The 19225-nt window shown below is 51.4% G+C and overlaps 1 protein-coding gene across 1 annotated transcript in view; it reads right to left on the reverse strand.

The window, feature by feature from the left end:
- Window positions 1-19225, reverse strand: part of LOC311144388 (growth hormone receptor-like) — a 92185-nt gene that overhangs the window by 6963 nt on the left and 65997 nt on the right. Inside the window, exons 6-8 of the mRNA XM_084180403.1 lie at window positions 18936-19089; window positions 6828-6918; window positions 6520-6679 (exon numbers count right to left, since the gene is read on the reverse strand). Coding sequence (XP_084036529.1) covers window positions 6520-6679; window positions 6828-6918; window positions 18936-19089 — 405 coding nt within the window. The remainder of the gene's footprint in view (window positions 1-6519; window positions 6680-6827; window positions 6919-18935; window positions 19090-19225) is intronic.

Raw genomic sequence — 19225 nt, forward strand, 5'->3', positions numbered from 1 at the left:
AGAGAGAGAGAGAGAGAGAGAGAGAGAGAAGGGTTTGAGACAGAAGAAAGGGAGAGATCAAGTGTGGGTGAGGGAATGAGTGTGAGAGTGTCAAGAGAATTTCTATCTCTAATTCAACCTAAGCTTGAATCATTACCAAGGGTTGTAAGGCCCTGGTTTTAATCATAAATGATTCAAGGTCCACAACCAGCAAGAATGATCTGTATTTCTATTCATGGAGAGCTCTGGCGCCAAAATACTGTTTTATACCCTTTGACACACAAAGGCACTTTGCTCCGCCCACCTTTAGGAGGCTTTTTTTAACCCGTTTTCTCAGTCCCCTTCACCCTGGAATGTTTAGTCCCGCCCCCCTCTGTTAGTGGGTTGCCACTACATTATAACTCTTAACACCGTTCACACATTTATACTGTATTTGGGGTGAAATCCTTTAGTCATTATTCTTAAAATACAAATGAATCTAACAGAGAGACAGAGAAAGAGGGAGAGTGAGTGTATGTATGTGTTAGAGGGAGCGAGGTAGGGAGAATGAAGCAGTGAGAGAGGGAGAGAGTGTGTATTTGTGTTTTGAGCAGGTATAAAAGAAATGTATTTTAAGTAATGGTTACATTGCAATTCTGGCTCTAGGTAAAATAAGTCAAATAAATACATAATTACGTATGTGAATGTGTGTGGCTATGAGAAGTGTAAAATGTGTATGTCAGGGATAATGTGCAATATGTTGAGTGGGTAATGACCTGTTTCTATTTTTTTGTACAGCAGTACTGTGTATCGAAGACAATTTTCCCCTCGGAAACATTAACATTCATCCTATCCTGTCATTATCACCCTCCTTCTTATCAATTGTTTCTCAATTGTAAATTCTACAATATGTTGTACCGTATATGCTGTTGTAACTAAGATCCAGTCCATAAAATAGTATTGGAGCATCTAGAACTCTGTCTGACCACGGAAATGTATAGCGGAGCAGAGAGAGAGTTTATAAATTGGCTATAAAAATCTCCAGGTATTTTCAAGGACCAAACTGATGGTCTTTGCGTTTCATTGCCAAGCCCTTATGTGTACCCTATTAGTATATACAACATTTTGATTCTATTTATATGCGCATGCCCTGGTCATGTCCAGTCCTATCATATTACTGTGTTTTATTTACTGTTCATAGGGACACTCTGAGTGGCTTACTGTTCATAGGGACACTTTGAGTGGTTTACTGTTCATAGGGACACTGAGTGGTTTACTGTTCATAGGGACACTGAGTGGTTTCCTGTTCATAGGGACACTTTGAGTGGTTTACTGTTCATAGGGACACTTTGAGTGGTTTCCTGTTCATAGGGACACTTTGAGTGGTTTACTGTTCATAGGGACACTTTGAGTGGTTTACTGTTCATAGGGACACTTTGATTGGTTTCCTGTTCATAGAGTGGTATACTTAAGCTACTGTACAAGTGGTGGGGCTGTTTTGAAAAGTACATGTTCCTCATCAACAGCAGCCCACATCCCATTTCAACAGCACACCTCCAACACAATGACACCATGACACAATGAGCATATCAAATCAAATCAAATCTTCTTGGTCACATGCTTCGTAAACAACAGGTGTAGACGAACAGTGAAATGCTTACCCAACAATGCAGAGAGAAAGAAAATAGAGAACTAACTAAAAGTAATAATAAAAACACAACAAGTATCTCAATGTTCAACTTCCTACTCAAACCACAACGTTTTTAATTAACATCAATGTAGATGATGTGTTTTCATCATATGTGGTAGAACATAAGGCTATATGTACACTACATCACCAAGAGTATGTGGACACCTGTTCGTCTAACATCTCATTCCAAAATCATGGGCATTAATACGGAGTTGGTCCCCCTTTGCTGCTATAGCCTCCACTCTTCTGGGAAGGCTTTCCACTAGATGTTGGAACATTGTTGCGGGGACTTGCTTCCTTTCAGCCACAAGAGCATTAGTGAGGTTGTGCACTGATGTTGGGCGATTAGGCCTGGCTTGCAGTCGGCGTTCCTATTCATCCCAAAGGTGTTTGATGGGGTTGAGGTCAGGGCTCTGTGCAGGCCAGTCAAGTTCTTCCACACCGATCTCGACAAACCATTTCTGTATGGACCTCGCTTTGTGCACGGGGGCATTGTCATGCTGAAACAGGAAAAGGCCTTCCCCAAACTGTTGCCACAAAGTTGGAAGCACAGAATTGTCTAGAATGTCATTGTACAGTATGCTGTAGCTTTAAGATTTCCCTTAACTGGAACTAAAGGGCCTAACCCGAACCATGAAAAACAGCCCCGGACCATTATTCTTCCTCTACTAAACTTTACAGTTTGTCACAATCGTTTACGGACGAGAAGGACCAAGGCGCAGCGTGATATGCATTCATATTTATTTACGTACTGAACACACGACAAAAACAACAAACGAAACGTGACGTCCAAGGTAGACAAATAACATACCTCAACACGGAACAAGATCCCACACCCCACTAGTGCCAACAGGCTACCTAAGTATGGTCCCCAATCAGAGACAACGAGCTACAGCTGCCTCTGATTGGGAACCACCCTGGCCAACATAGATCTAAACGATCTAGAAACTAACATAGACAAACCCAACAGAAAATACACACCCTGACTCAACAAATACAAGTCCCTAGAGTCAGGGTGTGACAGTACCCCCCCCCCCCCCCCCCCCCCCAAAGGTACGGACTCCGACCGCGCCACATAAACCTAACATGGTAGGGGCCGGGTGGGCATTCCGCCTTGGAGGCGGATCCGGCTCCGGGTGTGACCACCACTTACTCTCCACCTCCCCGTTGCGCCCCTGGTCTGGTCTGGACCTTGGCGCGCTGCTTCCTCTCTCCTTCCTCCCACGAAGTACCACGCCCTGTCTGGACCCTGGTGTGGGAGACCCCGAACCTGGAGAGGGGCTGACGTCTGGGTCTGGGGTGGAGCCGCTGACCGGAACTGGATCAGGCACCGGTGGAGCGGACTGCTCTGGCTCCGGAGTGGAGCCGCTGACCGGAGCTGGACTGGACCCCGGTGGAGCGGATTGCTCCGGAGTGGAGCAGCTGACCGGTGCCGGACCAGGCACCGGTGGAACAGGCACGGGCCGTGCCGGACTGGACACACGCACCACTGGCTTGGTGCGGGGAGCAGGAATGGGCCGGACTGGGCTGACGACTCGCACCACTGGCTTGGTGCGGGGAGCAGGAACGGGCTGTACCGGACTGGCGACGCGCACCACTGGCCTGGTGCGGGGAGCAGGCACAGGCCGGGCCGGGCATGCGACGCGCACCACTGTCTTGGTGCGAGGGACAGGAACAGGTCGGACCGGGCTGGCGACGCGCACCACTGGCTTGGTGCACGGGGCAGGAACAGGCCGGGCCGGGCTGGCGACGCGCACCACTGACTTGGTGCGAGGGACAGGAACAGGCCGGACCGGGCTGGCGATGCGCACTACTCGCTTGATGCGAGGAGCAGGAACGGGCCGAACCATACCGGGAACACCCACCACTGGCTTAGTGCAGGAATCAGGAACGGGCCGGACCGGACTGGCGACACGCACCACTGCCTAACCAGCTCCTCTCGCCGTGCCTCTACACTTTCCTTCTGTTCCCTCTGAACCAATGACCCCCTTAATCTGGCGGCCTCCTCTGCAAAACGGCTGACCCGCTCTATCGCGGCCTCCTGCTGCCTCGTCGTCCACGGTGTGAGCCCCCCCTAAAAATGTTTTGGGCTTGTCTCTCCCCCGTGATCATGGCCTCCATCCCTCTTGCCAGACTCTCGTCAGCGTGATATGCATTCATATTTATTTACGTACTGAACACACGACAAAAACAACAAACGAAACGTCCAAGGTAGACAAATAACATACCTCAACACGGAACAAGATCCCACACCCCACTAGTGCCAACAGGCTACCTAAGTATGGACCCCAATCAGAGACAACGAGCTACAGCTGCCTCTGATTGGGAACCACCTGTCACGATCGTCGGATATTCATTTACATTTTAGTCATTTAGCAGACGCTCTTATCCAGAGCGACTTACAGTTAGTGAATACATTATTATTATTTTTTTTTATACTGGCCCCCCGTGGGAAACGAACCCACAACCCTGGCGTTGCAAACGCCATGCTCTATCAACTGAGCTACATCCCTGCCGGCCATTCCCTCCCCTATCCTGGACGACGCTGGGCCAATTGTGCGCCGCCCATGAGTCTCCCGGTCGCGGCCGGCTGCGACAGAGCCTGGATTCGAACCAGGATCTCTAGTGGCACAGTTAGCACTGCGATGCAGTGCCTTAGACCACTGCACCACTCAGGAGTATAGAGGACCAAGGCGCAGCATGGAAGGTGAACATACTTATTTATTAAATGATACACGAACAAAACAACAAATCGATACGTGACGTCCACAGGTGCAAAACACAAACCAACACGGAACAAGATCCCACAAACACTGTGGGAAAACCACCTGACTAAATATGGTTCCCAATCAGAGACAACCAGCAACAGCTGATACTCGTTGCCTCTGATTGAGAACCACTCTGGCCAACATAGATATACAAAAACTAAACTAGACACAACGAGCACAAAACATAAACTCTACACACCCTGGCTCAACTTAAAAGAGTCCCTAGAGCCAGGGCGTGACAGTACCCCCCCCTAAAGGCGCGGACTGCGACCGCGCCTAAACATCACCGAACAGGGGAGGGCTGGGTGGGCATTCCTCCTCGGAGGCGGTTCCGGCTCCGGGATTGACCACCACCCTCTACTAACCCCCCCGTAGTGCCCCTAGTCTGGTCTAGCCCCACTGGCTGGAGCTGGACTGGACTTCGGTGGAGCGGATTGCTCAGGCTCCGGTGTGGAGCAGCTGACCGGTACCTGACCAGGCACCGGTGAAACGGGCACGGGCTGGCGATGCGCATCACAGGTTTGGTGCGGGGAGCAGGAACAGGCCGGACCAGGCTGGCGATGCGCACCATTGGCTTGGTGCGGGGAGCAGGAACAGGCCGGGCCGGGCTGGCGACGCGCACCACTAGCTTGGTGCGGGGAGCAGGAACAGGCCGGACCGGGCTGGCGATGCGCACCACAGGTTTGGTGCGGGGAGCAGGAACGGGCCGGGCCGGGCTGGCGACGCGCACCATAGGCTTGGCGCGATGGACAGGAACAGGCCAGACCGTACTGGGAACACACACCACTGGCCTTACACGGGGATCAGGAACGGGCCGGACCGGACTGGCAACACACTTCAGTACCTCTCGCCGTGCCTCTACATTTTCCTTCCCTCTATACACCAATGGCTCCCGTAACCCGGTGGCCTTCTCTCCTCGTCCACCAACTCGCCCCTTATCTGCCTCTAGTGGCCCCGTCGTCCCTGCCATGTGCCCCCCCCTAAAAATTTATTGGGGGTGCCCCTCGCCTGTCCGACGACTGCCCGGTTGGCGCCGCTTCTCCTCTCCTGCCTGGGCACGCTGCTTGGTCCTGTATTGGTGGGATCTTCTGTCACGATCGTCGGATATAGAGGACCAAGGCGCAGCGTGGAAGGTGAACATACTTATTTATTAAATGATACAGCTCATCTGCGCGCTCGTCGTCCTCACCAGGGTCTTAGCCTGACTGCAGTTCAGCGTCGTAACGAACTTCAGTGGGCAAATGCTCACCTTCGATGGCCACTAGCACGCTGGAGAAGTGTGCTCTTCAAGGATGAATCCCGGTTTCAACTGTACCGGGCAGATGGCAGACAGCGTGTATGGCGTCGTGTGGGCGAGCGATTTGCTGATGTCAACGTTATGAACAGAGTGCCCCATGGTGGCGGTGGGGTTATGGTATGGGCAGGCATAAGCTACGGACAACGAACACAATTACACTTAATCGATGGCAATTTGAATGCAGAGAGATACCATGACGAGATCCTGAGGCCCATTGTCGTGCCATTCATCCGTCGCCATCACCTCATGTTTCAGCATGATAATGCACGGCCCCATGTCACAAGGATATGTACACAATATCTGGAAGCTGAAAATGCCAATTCTTCCATGGCCTGCATACTCACCAGACATGTCACCCATTGAGCAAGTTAGGGATGCTCTGGATCGACGTGTACGACACCGTGTTCCAGTTCCCGCCAATATTCAGAACCCTCACACAGCCAATGAAGAGGAGCGGGACAACATTCCACAGGCCACAATTAACAGCCTGATCAACTCTATGCAAAGGAGATGTATCGCGCTGCATGAGGCAAATGGTGGTCACACCAGGTACTGACTGGTTTTCTGATCCACGACCCAACTTTTTCTGTGGTATCTGTGACCAATAGATGTATATCTGTATTCCCAGTCATGTGAAATCCATGAATTAAGGCCTAATTTATTTATTTCAATTGACTGATTTCCTTACGTGAACTGTGAATCAAATCTTTGAAATTGTCGAATGCGTTTATATTTTTGTTGAGTGTAATAATCTGTAATGCACTCTGAGTCATAACAATTCACACTTGTTTTCACATCCTAAATACTTGATCACACCTACTCACAAGAAAAACGCACGCACGCGCACACACACACACACACACACACACACACGTATGCAGTGTTTGTGGTCTTACCTTAAGCAGTGCTGGATCTATCCCTTTGATTTTGGGTGCAGGGACAGGAGGCAGCAGAATCACCATCAGTCTGAGAGGAAGAGTAAGAGGGAGAGAGGAGATGAAGATGACTGTGTGTGTGTGTGTGTGTGTATGTGTGTGTGTGTGTGTGTGTGTGTGTGTGTGTGCGCGTGCATGCGTGTGTGTGCATGTGTGTGTGTGTGCGTGCATGTCCTCACCTCTGCTGCTGAGAGAAGATGATAAGTATGAGGAGAATGGACAGGCCCACAGCCCCAAAGATCAGGACCAGAGTCACAGGGAACGTGGACTCTAGAACAGGATCATCATCATCATCATCATGGACCAGCATCATCATCAACTTCATCATCATCCTTATCACCAACATATACGTATCTTATAATGAAGACATGTAACACTCTGGCTCTATGGACGTTTATATTGAGCCAGGGTTGTTCATTTTCTTGTGTTGGGTGTATTTCATTTGGTGGTGTTGGGAATGGGTGAGTCTCATTTGGTTTGTGTCATGTGGTGATTGGTCGATGACTCCCAATCAGAGGTAACGAGTGTCAGCTGTCGGCTCGTTATCTCTGATTGGGAGCCATATATATTCGGTGTGTTTTTTCCTTTGTGTTGTGGGTTATTGTTTCCGTGTTGCTGTTAGTCTGTATCAGTATTTTGAACTTCACGTATCGTCATTTGTTGTTTTCTTCGTGGTTGCTTTAATTAATAAAGTCATCATGTTCACTCCACGCGCTGCGTATTGGTCCGCTCCTTCAGACGTTCGTGACAGAATAACCCACCACAAGAGGACCAAGCGGCGTAACAAGCGGCAACAGGACCTACCTACGCAGGATGTATGGACGCCTCCTAAGGATTTTTGGACTTGGGAGGAGATTCGGGCTGGAAAGGGTCCTTGGGCACAACCGGAGGAAGATCACCGCCCTCGTGAAGAGCTGGAGGCAGCTGCAGCCGAGAGGAGGTGGTATGAGGAGGAATATCACCGCCCTCGTGAAGAGCTGGAGGCAGCTGCAGCCGAGAGGAGGTGGTACGAAGAGGAAGCGCGGAGTCGAGGCTGGGAGCCCGTGGTTACTCCCCCAAAAATTTTTGGGGGGGGGCACATGGCTTGGGCGCCTGGGCAGCTGGAGGCTGCCACGGGTAGAGCTGGAGAGAAGGCTATCGGATTACGGGAGCCATTGGCGAGTAGAGGGAGGGAAGTTGTTGTGGCACGGCATGAGAGACTGAAGTGTGTTCCCAGTCTGGTCCGGTCCGTTCTTGATCCCCAGTTAAGGCCAGTGGTGGGTGTTCCCGGTACGGGCCGGTCTGTTCCTACTCCACGCACCAGGTCCACGATGTGCGTCGCCAGCCGGCCAGAGTCTGCCGTCTGTCCTAGGGCGTCTGAACTGCACGTCTGCCAAGCGCTGCATAAGCCGCCCGTCTGTACTGAGCCTGTAAAGCCGTCCGTCTGCCATGAGCCTGCAGAGCCGTCCGCCAGACAGAATCAGACACCTGCTATGGAATCAGCAGGAGCCGACGCAGCCCATACTAGACTGGAAGCTCAGGTTCGGAACCAGAAAGAGCAGATCCTGCAGATGGGAGCCGCCCTGCTGGAGGTGATGACTGCTATCCGAGGCTGGGGTCCGCCTCCACCGCCAGCCTCCCAGCCAGCACCATCAGCCAGCCATGAGCAGCCAGATCCGTCAGTCAGCCATGAGCAGCCAGACCCTTCAGCCAGCCATGAGCAGCCAGATCCGTCAGCCAGCCATGAGCAGCCAGATCCGTCAGCCAGCCATGAGCAGCCAGATCCGTCAGTCAGCCATGAGCAGCCAGATCCGTCAGCCAGCCATGAGCAGCCAGACCCGTCAGCCAGCCATGAGCAGCCAGATCCGTCAGCCAGCCATGAGCAGCCAGACCCGTCAGCCAGCCATGAGCAGCCAGACCCGTCAGCCAGCCATGAGCAGCCAGATCCGTCAGCCAGCCATGAGCAGCCAGATCCGTCAGCCAGCCATGAGCAGCCAGATCCGTCAGCCAGCCATGAGCAGCCAGATCCGTCAGTCAGCCATGAGCAGCCAGATCCGCCAGAGCCGGTCAGCCCGGATCCGCCAGAGCCGTCTCGCCAGGATCCGCCAGAGCCGTCCAGCCTGGATCCGCCAGAGCCGTCCAGCCTGGATCCGCCAGAGCTGTCCAGCCTGGATCCGCCAGAGCCGGCCAGCCAGGATCCGCCAGAGCCGGTCAGCCCGGATCCGCCAGAGCCGTCCAGCCTGGATCCGCCAGAGCCGTCCAGCCTGGATCCGCCAGAGCCGTCCAGCCAGGATCAGCCAGAGCCGTCCAGCCAGGATCCGCCAGAGCCGGTCAGCCCGGATCCGCCAGAGCCGTCCCGCCAGGATCCGCCAGAGCCGTCCAGCCAGGATCAGCCAGAGCCGGCCAGCCAGGATCCGCCAGAGCCGGTCAGCCCGGATCCGCCAGAGCCGTCCCGCCAGGATCCGCCAGAGCCGTCCAGCCTGTATCCGCCAGAGCCGTCCAGCCTGTATCCGCCAGAGCCGTCCCGCCAGGATCCGCCAGAGCCGTCCCGCCAGGATCCGCCAGAGCCGTCCCGCCAGGATCCGCCAGAGCCGTCCCGCCAGGATCCGCCAGAGCCAGCCAGCCAGGATCCGCCATCTAGTCAGGTACTGCCCCTTAGCCCGGTGCTGCCCCTTAGTCCTGTACTGCCCTTCAGCCCGGTGCTGCCCCTTGTCCCGGTGCTGCCCCTTGTCCCGGTGCTGCCCCTTATCCCGGTGCTGCCCCTTAGTCCGGTGCTGCCCCTTAGTCCGGTGCTGCCCCTTGTCCCGGTGCTGCCCCTTATCCCGGTGCTGCCCCTGAGTCCGGTGCCGCCCCTTAATCCTGTGGGGTTGAGTTGGGGGGTGGTCATGAGGAAGGGAGGACGGAAGCGGAGAGTGACTAAGGTGGGATGGGGACCACGACCAGAAGCAGAACCGCCACCGTGGACAGACGCCCACCCAGACCCTCCCCTAGACTGTATGCTGGTGCGCCCGGAGTTCGCACCTTTAGGGGGGGGTACTGTAACACTCTGGCTCTATGGACGTTTATATTGAGCCAGGGTTGTTCATTTTCTTGTGTTGGGTGTATTTCATTTGGTGGTGTTGGGAATGGGTGAGTCTCATTTGGTTTGTGTCATGTGGTGATTGGTCGATGACTCCCAATCAGAGGTAACGAGTGTCAGCTGTCGGCTCGTTATCTCTGATTGGGAGCCATATATATTCGGTGTGTTTTTTCCTTTGTGTTGTGGGTTATTGTTTCCGTGTTGCTGTTAGTCTGTATCAGTATTTTGAACTTCACGTATCGTCATTTGTTGTTTTCTTCGTGGTTGCTTTAATTAATAAAGTCATCATGTTCACTCCACGCGCTGCGTATTGGTCCGCTCCTTCAGACGTTCGTGACAAGACACTTATTTAACAATTGTCATTATGTAGTAATACTATCTTATCCTTGCACAAGATGGCTGCCATGTTTGTTCCCAGGGACTGCAGTTGAACATTTACCATCTGGCTAAAACAGGCACTTTTACAGTAATTTTTTATTTTATTTTATTTTATTTATTTATTTAAAAAAAAATAGGGGGTAGATCAGCTTTAATATTGCAGATAGATTGTAACTTCCATCAATGTAATTGTCTGCATCACTTCCAATCCCCCATATGTTTTTTTTCTCGCAAATATATATATATACAGTGGGGAGAACAAGTATTTGATACACTGCCGATTTTGCAGGTTTTCCTACTTACAAAGCATGTAGAGGTCTGTCATTTTTATCATAGGTACACTTCAACTGTGAGAGACGGAATCTAAAACAAAAATCCAGAAAATCACATTGTATGATTTTTAAGTAATTCATTTGCATTTTATTGCATGACAGTAGTATTTGATACATCAGAAAAGCAGAACTTAATATTTGGTACAGAAACCTTTGTTTGCAATTACAGAGATCATACGGTCTTGACCAGGTTTGCACACACTGCAGCAGGGATTTTGGCACACTCCTCCATACAGACCTTCTCCAGATCCTTCAGGTTTCGGGGCTGTCGCTGGGCAATACGGACTTTCAGCTCCCTCCAAAGATTTTCTATTGGGTTCAGGTCTGGAGACTGGCTAGGCCACTCCAGGACCTTGAGATGCTTCTTACGGAGCCACTCCTTAGTTGCCCTGGCTGTGTGTTTCGGGTCGTTGTCATGCTGGAAGACCCAGCCACGACCCATCTTCAATGCTCTTACTGAGGGAAGGAGGTTGTTGGCCAAGATCTCGCGATACATGGCCCCATCCATCCTCCCCTCAATACGGTCTAGTCGTCCTGTCCCCTTTGCAGAAAAGCATCCCCAAAGAATGATGTTTCCACCTCCATGCTGCACGGTTGGGATGGTGTTCTTGGGGTTGTACTCATCCTTCTTCTTCCTCCAAACACGGCGAGTGGAGTTTAGACCAAAAAGCTATATTTTTGTCTCATCAGACCACATGACCTTCTCCCATTCCTCCTCTGGATCATGCAGATGGTCATTGGCAAACTTCAGACGGGCCTGGACATGCACTGGCTTGAGCAGGGGGACCTTGCGTGCGCTGCAGGATTTTAATCCATGACGGCGTAGTGTGTTACTAATGGTTTTCTTTGAGACTGTGGTCCCAGCTCTCTTCAGGTCATTGACCAGGTCCTGCCGTGTAGTTCTGGGCTGATCCCTCACCTTCCTCATGATCATTGATGCCCCACGAGGTGAGATCTTGCATGGATCCCCAGACCGAGGGTGATTGACCGTCATCTTGAACTTCTTCCATTTTCTAATAATTGTGCCAACAGTTGTTGCCTTCTCACCAAGCTGCGTGCCTATTGTCCTGTAGCCCATCCCAGCCTTGTGCAGGTCTACAATTTTATCCCTGATGTCCTTACACAGCTCTCTGGTCTTGGCCATTGTGGAGAGGTTGGAGTCTGTTTGATTGAGTGTGTGGACAAGTGTATTTTATACAGGTAACGAGTTCAAACAGGTGCAGTTAATACAGGTAAGGAGTGGAGAACAGGAGGGCTTCTTAAAGAAAAACTAACAGGTCTGTGAGAGCCGGAATTCTTACTGGTAGGTAGGTGATCAAATACTTATGTCATGCAATAAAATGCAAATTAATTACTTAAAAATCATATAATGTGATTTTCTGGATTTTTGTTTTAGATTCCGTCTCTCACAGTTGAAGTGTATCTATGATAAAAATTACAGACCTCTACATGCTTTGTAAGTAGGAAAACCTGCAAAATCGGCAGTGTATCAAGTACTTGTTCTCCCCACTGTGTATATATATATATATAGACACACATACTACATACATACATACATACATACACACACATATATACATACATACATATATATATATACATACATACATATATACACATACATATACATATCCTTAAAAAATATATATTTCCCTTTATTACCCTCCAACCCCACCACCCCTTCCCTAATTGGAGCAAACTAGTGAACAACAATGCTTAGGCCTCTACTTCCAGCTTATACATACTATATACACTTTATGGACACAATGTCAGAGCGGGCGTAGGTGTGGTGTAGGAATCAGATGCAGGACACAGATGCGAGTCCAAAAATACTTTAGTAAAGTCCACAAAAGAACGGCTACAAACAGAGCCGGAGGCAACGAGAAAACTAACGCACACAGCGTCTAAATGCAAAACACAGCAAACACGCACAACAAGTGCGGACTCTCTATCCAATACAAAATAGAGCACTAACTGACTGGAAGCACCAGCTGACAAGGAACAACTACACACAACCACAAGACAGAAACAACGAGAACTTAAAGGACACATAATCAAGACAAAATGAGAAACAGGTGTACCAAAACAGACCAAACCAAACAAACACAGAAACAACGAATGGTGGCAGCTAGTACTCCGGAGACGACGACCGCCGAAGCCTGCCCGAACAAGGAGAAGGAGCAGCCTCGGCCGAAACCGTGACACACAATCAATTTTACAATAATTCTATTTTGTTTGTTTTTACTCCTGAACTTCCTCTACCCTCAACCTCTCTGATCATTTTCATGATGTCCATCTGGTTTGCTTCTATATGCCATATCTTTCTAACTGTGCTCTTTCACAAAAGCTCTCAACCTGTCAGCTTCCTGCCTCCTGTTTGTCTCCGGGCCTCTAGAGGTCATCTGTGTTCCCCTCTGCCTTAGTTCTTCCTCGTGTGTCAGCTTCCTGCCTCCTGTTTGTCTCCGGGCCTCTAGAGGTCATCTGTGTTCCCCTCTGCCTTAGTTCTTCCTCATGTGTCTTAATTAGCTTGATCCAGGTCACCTGTGCCTTGTTTCCCCTTGTGTATTTTAGCTGTGTGTTTTCCCCTTGTTTCTCACTTGGTTATTGCGTCCTGACTATGTGTCTCCTGCTTTGTCCCACCGTGTCAGTCCTAGTAAGTGTTAGAAGTTATCTTTAGTTTGTTTTTCTCCCCTCGTGGAGTTGTTTTGTTTTGCCTCCTGTTTTGGAACATTAAATCTACTTGCCTGGAGTATTGCCTTGGGTGTTTCATTTGGGTCCTACAACATCTCCTCTGTGGCTAAGGGGTAGTACCCCCAGCTCTACACATCTGAGACCGGAGTTCTAGCCCGGCTTGTGACAGAATAACCAAGTCCATCATGGACCCAGAAACACTCAGTTCCCAGGACCTGTTGGCGGTGATCACTCGACATGAGGCTTCTTTCCAGCGCCATGAAGCCGTTCTCAGCCGACAAGAGGAGCTGATGGCTAGTCATTCTCAACTCTTGGCCGAAATGATGAGTGCCCTTCGCCAGCTCTTTGAACGCCTCCCTGGTCCTCTCCCTTCCCCCAGGTCACCCCCTAGTGACGACAGGCCTTCTCGGTTGGCGGAGCCCCGACTACCACCTCCCAAGCCCTTTTCTGGGGATCCAAGCTCTTGCCAGGGTTTCCTCACCCAATGCTCCCTCACCTTCGAGCTCCAACCCTCAAGTTTTCCCACAGACCGTTCCAAGATTGCCTACATCATTACCCTTCTTTCAGAAAAGGCGCTCGCCTGGGCTTCTGCGGTGTGGCAGTCCCAGGAGGCCTGTTGTGACTCCCACGCTGCATTTGTAGAAGAGTTCAAGCGGGTGTTCGATCATCCTGTCAGTGGGCGGGAGGCTTCCAAGCACCTACTGTCTCTCCGTCAGGGCCCCCGAAGCACGGCAGATTTTGCCATTGATTTCCGGACCATAGCAGCAAGGAGCGGATGGAATGATGAAGCGCTGAGGGTCTGCTTTCAGGGAGGGTTATCTGAGCCCCTTCAAGATGAGTTAGCCACCCGAGAACCAGCTGGAGATCTCGAGTCCCTCATAGCCTTGGCCATCCGCCTGGACAATCGTCTAAGAGAGCGGAGAACGGCTCGCCGTCAGGTGTCTCAGTCCCAAGTTCCTCTGAGCAGCTCTGTTTCTCCTGTTTGGACTCCGTCATTCAGAGCTGCCCCGGCTCCTGAACTGCCCCAGGATTCCCCGGAGAGCAGGCAGTTAGGCCGTTCCAGGCTTTCTCCCAACGAAAGGGAACGTCGCATGAGGGAGCGTCGGTGCCTCTACTGCGGGGTTGCCGGCCACTTCCGCTCCACTTGCCCCGAGCTTTCGGGAAACGCCTGTCCCCGCCCAGCTACAGGAGGGTTGTGATGGGGAAAATTAGAGCTCCTCCTACTAACGCGGTCCTAGCTATTCCAGCCACTCTGTCCTGGGAGGGCCACCAGCATCGGGTCCAGGCTATGATCGATTCCGGTGCCGCAGGTGATTTTATGGATGTAACCTTGGCTAAGGAACTTAAGATCCCTACCCAACTACTTCCTCAACCCCAGGCAGTTACAGCCTTAGATGGCAGACCTCTGGAACCAGGAAAGGTTACTGAGGCGACTCAGTCCCTGCGACTTACCATCTCTCAACACCAGCAGGAGGAGACCTTCTATCTCATTGACTCTCCCGAGTATCCTATTATCCTGGGTCACCCCTGGCTATGCAGACATAATCCCCAGATCGACTGGCCTACTGGCACCATTCTTAGCTGGGGTCCCACTTGCCAACTCACCTGCATGCTTCAGAGTCCCTCAGCCCCTAGTACCCAGTTTCAAGAGTCTGTTGACGTCTCCCGAGTCCCCAGTGTTTACCATCGGTTCAAGGCAGTGTTCAGCAAGGCCCGGGCTACTGCCTTACCGCCTCATCGCACGTATGACTGTGCCATTGATCTACTCCCTGGGTGCTGCCCTCCTAGAGGTCGGATCTTTTCCTTGTCCTCCCCCGAGCACGCAGCTATGGACACCTACATTAAGGAGTCCTTGGCAGCCGGCCTCATCTATGCCTCTACTTCCCCGGCTGGGGCGGGCTTCTTTTTTGTTGAAAAGAAAGACGGGGGTCTTAGGCCTTGTATTGATTACCGGGGACTCAACAAGATCACGGTTCGGAATCGATACCCCCTTCCTCTCATGGCCACTGCTTTTGAGCTGCTTCAAGGGGCTTCCATTTTTACTAAGCTGGATCTCCGCAATGCTTACCATCTCGTGCGGATCCGGCCAGGAGACGAATGGAAGACGGCGTTCAACACGCCCACGGGGCACTATGAATATCGGGTGAGGCCGTTCGGGCTCACCAATGCCCCCGCAGTATTCCAAGCCCTGATTAATGATGTTCTCCGGGATATGCTTAATCTGTTCGTCTTCGTGTACCTGGACGATATCCTCATCTTCTCGAGGTCACTGAAGGAGCATGAGGGGCATGTTAGCCGGGTTCTCCAGAGGCTCCTTGACAATCACCTCTACGTTAAGCCTGAGAAGTGTGAATTTCATGTTTCTCAGACTCAGTTTCTCGGGTTTATTGTCACTCCCGGGCACCTAGAGATGGATCCCAAGAAGGTCAAGGCGGTCCACGATTGGCCCACACCTGCCACGGTCAAGGAGGTTCAACGGTTCATTGGCTTTTCTAACTTCTATCGGAAGTTCATCAAGAATTTCAGCTCGGTGGTAGCCCCCTTGACGACGCTTACCAAGGGAGGAGGGACCAAGATTCACTGGGGTCCGGAAGCAGCAGGGGCCTTCGAGGATCTCAAGCGCCGCTTCACTTCTGCTCCGATTCTGGTGACCCCTGACCCAGAAAGACCTTTCGTGGTGGAGGTGGACGCCTCAGAAGTGGGGGTAGGAGCCGTCCTGTCACAGAGGGGTGCGGATGGGAGATTACACCCTTGTGCCTTCATGTCTCGCCGCCTGTCTGAGGCCGAACGCAACTACCACGTGGGGGATCTAGAGTTGCTTGCGGTAAAACTGGCATTGGAAGAGTGGCGCCATTGGCTTGAGGGGGCTCAGCACCCTTTCCAGGTTCTCACAGACCACAAGAACCTGGAATATCTCCAACAGGCTAAGCGGATGAACCCTCGGCAAGCACGATGGTCCCTTTTCTTTAATCGATTCCAGTTCCTTCTGACTTACCGACCTGGCACCAAGAACGTCAAGCCGGATGCTCTGTCTCGAGTCTATTCTCCCGAGTTACAAGAGAAGCCCTTGGCATCGATTATTCCGAGGTCTAGGATCGTCGCACCTCTTCAGTGGGAACTAGAAAGAGGGGTACGAGAAGCTCTTGTCCAGGAGCCCGATCCAGGCGGTGGTCCTGCCGGTCGCCTGTACGTTCCTCTCTCTGTTCGGGCCCGCGTCTTGCAGTGGGGTCATGAGTCGCCCTTGACATGCCATCCAGGCAGTGCTCGCACACTGGAGTTCCTCCGACGGCGGTTTTGGTGGCCGTCCATCAAGAAGGACGTGCAGGTCTATGTTGAGGCCTGCCCTGTGTGCAACCAGGGAAAGTCGACACGCCAGCGACCCCAGGGACTGCTCCATCCCTTACCTGTTCCTCGAAGGCCTTGGTCACACCTTTCTCTGGACTTTGTTACGGGACTTCCTCTATCCCAGGGCAACACCGTCATCCTAGTGGTGGTAGACCGGTTCTCTAAGGCTGCCCGGTTTATTCCCCTGCCCAAGCTGCCCTCGGCTAAGGAGACTGCTGAGCTCCTCATGAACCATGTCTTCCGGATATTTGGTATTCCCCTGGACGTGGTCTCTGACCGAGGTCCCCAATTCTCGTCCCGGTTTTGGGGGGCCTTCTGCAGGCTTGTTGGGGCCACAGCCAGCCTATCGTCGGGGTTCCATCCAGAGTCTAATGGCCAAACGGAACGGATTAATCAGGATCTGGAGACCACCCTGCGGTGTATGGCGGCCAGTAATCCCACGTCTTGGGCCACCTATATCATTTGGGCTGAATATGCCCACAACACCCTCCAGTCCTCAGCCACCGGATTGTCCCCCTTCGAATGCCAGTTCGGTTACAACCCTCCATTGTTTCCAGAGGAGGAGGCGCAAGTTGGTGTTCCCTCGGCCCAGCGCTTTGTCCAACGCTGTAGGCGGACCTGGAAGAAGGCCAGGCGTGCCCTCCTTCGGACCTCCCAGAGATACCAAAGTCAGGCTAATCGCCACCGCCGGACGGCCCCTAGTTTCCGAGCTGGTCAGAGAGTTTGGTTGGCCACTAAGAACCTGCCCCTCCGGGTCGAATCCAGGAAGCTTTCCCAGAGATACATCGGGCCTTTCCGCATTGCTAGAAAGGTTAACCCTGTGTCGTATCGTTTGGTTCTCCCTCGCTCCCTTAGAGTTAACCCCACTTTCCATGTCTCACTCCTTAAACCTGTCTTGTCTTCTCCCTTTGCCCCCCCACGCAGACCCCCGCCACCTCCCAGGATCATTGACGGCCAGCCAGCCTACACAGTCCGCCGGATACTGGACTCCCGGAGGGTCCAGAACTCTCTGCAGTATCTGGTGGACTGGGAGGGCTACGGGCCAGAGGAGCGCTCCTGGGTTCCAGCCAGGGACATCCTGGACCCAGGTTTGATCCGAGATTTTCGCACCCTGGGGCCAGGGTGTTCTGGAAGGAACGTCAGGAGTCGTTCCTAGAGGAGGGGGTCCTGTCAGCTTCCTGCCTCCTGTTTGTCTCCGGGCCTCTAGAGGTCATCTGTGTTCCCCTCTGCCTTAGTTCTTCCTCGTGTGTCAGCTTCCTGCCTCCTGTTTGTCTCCGGGCCTCTAGAGGTCATCTGTGTTCCCCTCTGCCTTAGTTCTTCCTCATGTGTCTTAATTAGCTTGATCCAGGTCACCTGTGCCTTGTTTCCCCTTGTGTATTTTAGCTGTGTGTTTTCCCCTTGTTTCTCACTTGGTTATTGCGTCCTGACTATGTGTCTCCTGCTTTGTCCCACCGTGTCAGTCCTAGTAAGTGTTAGAAGTTATCTTTAGTTTGTTTTTCTCCCCTCGTGGAGTTGTTTTGTTTTGCCTCCTGTTTTGGAACATTAAATCTACTTGCCTGGAGTATTGCCTTGGGTGTTTCATTTGGGTCCTACAACATCTCCTCTGTGGCTAAGGGGTAGTACCCCCAGCTCTACACATCTGAGACCGGAGTTCTAGCCCGGCTTGTGACACAACCTATAACCTATATACTTATTATGGACACAGTATGCTTACATTATTAGTTATCTTGTTGTTATTAGCTGTTGTTAGTTGTTATTAGTCCCATCCTTCAACTCCATTCAACACCACCCATCTATCTCTTAACACCATCCATATTGGATTTCTATTTGCCATATATTTTTCAACTGTACTGTGATGTTTTACAAAAGTTCTGAACCTTTCTATTCTCATTGTTTCTACAGATTGTAAATTGAAAATAAACATTTTTGCTAAAAGTATTATATTATTGATCGATTGACTATGACTTTTCAGATCACCCAGTAATGCTATCTGCAGGGTTAGCTTCAGGTAAATATTGCAATCCTTTAGCCATTCCTGGACCTGTGTCCAAAAATAAGCTACAAATGGACAGTACCAAAACAAATGATCTAATGATTCTGTCTCTTCGCAGTAAAATCTGCAGAGCTGGGAAGATTGTATCCCCCATATAAATAACATTCTATTGGTAGCAAGAATTTTATATAATAATTTAAATTGAAAAATTCTACGTTTTGAATCCAGCGTTGTTTTGCGTATCAGTTCATAAACACTATGCCATGGGATCGGTACGTCAAAAATCTCTTCCCAACTATTTTGCAGTAATGTTGATTAATGTGCACTGTCTCTGTAAAACTACATTTAATAGTGTAAACAACACCGGCCCTCCTCTTCCCTCTGCTTCAACCCGAGCCACCCTGCCTGACCCCACCCCGACCCCGCCCAGCCTGACCCCAACCTGCCCTGCCCGACTTCGCCTGACCCCAACCCGACCCTGACCTCTCACCTTTACTGGGAATCTCTGGCACGTGGACAAAGATGACATCACTGAACTCCCCAAAGTTATTGAAGGCCCTCATTGCACAGTGCACGCGCACCTCGTACTCCTCTCCTGTCTGAAGGCCGTAGATAGACTGCTGGGTGCCAAACTCATGCTCCAACTGAGAGAGAGAGGGAGACGGGGAAGGGGGAGAGGGAGAAATGGGAAAAAACTTTGTAAGAGAGGAATACGATCTAAAGCTATGAAATGTTCAAATAAAAAGTGATTATGTCTCAGAATAAATTAGCTTCTATAAA

Source organism: Coregonus lavaretus (assembly GCF_964263955.1).
Source record: "Coregonus lavaretus genome assembly, chromosome: 17".
In the NCBI taxonomy this organism is placed as follows: domain Eukaryota; kingdom Metazoa; phylum Chordata; class Actinopteri; order Salmoniformes; family Salmonidae; genus Coregonus; species Coregonus lavaretus.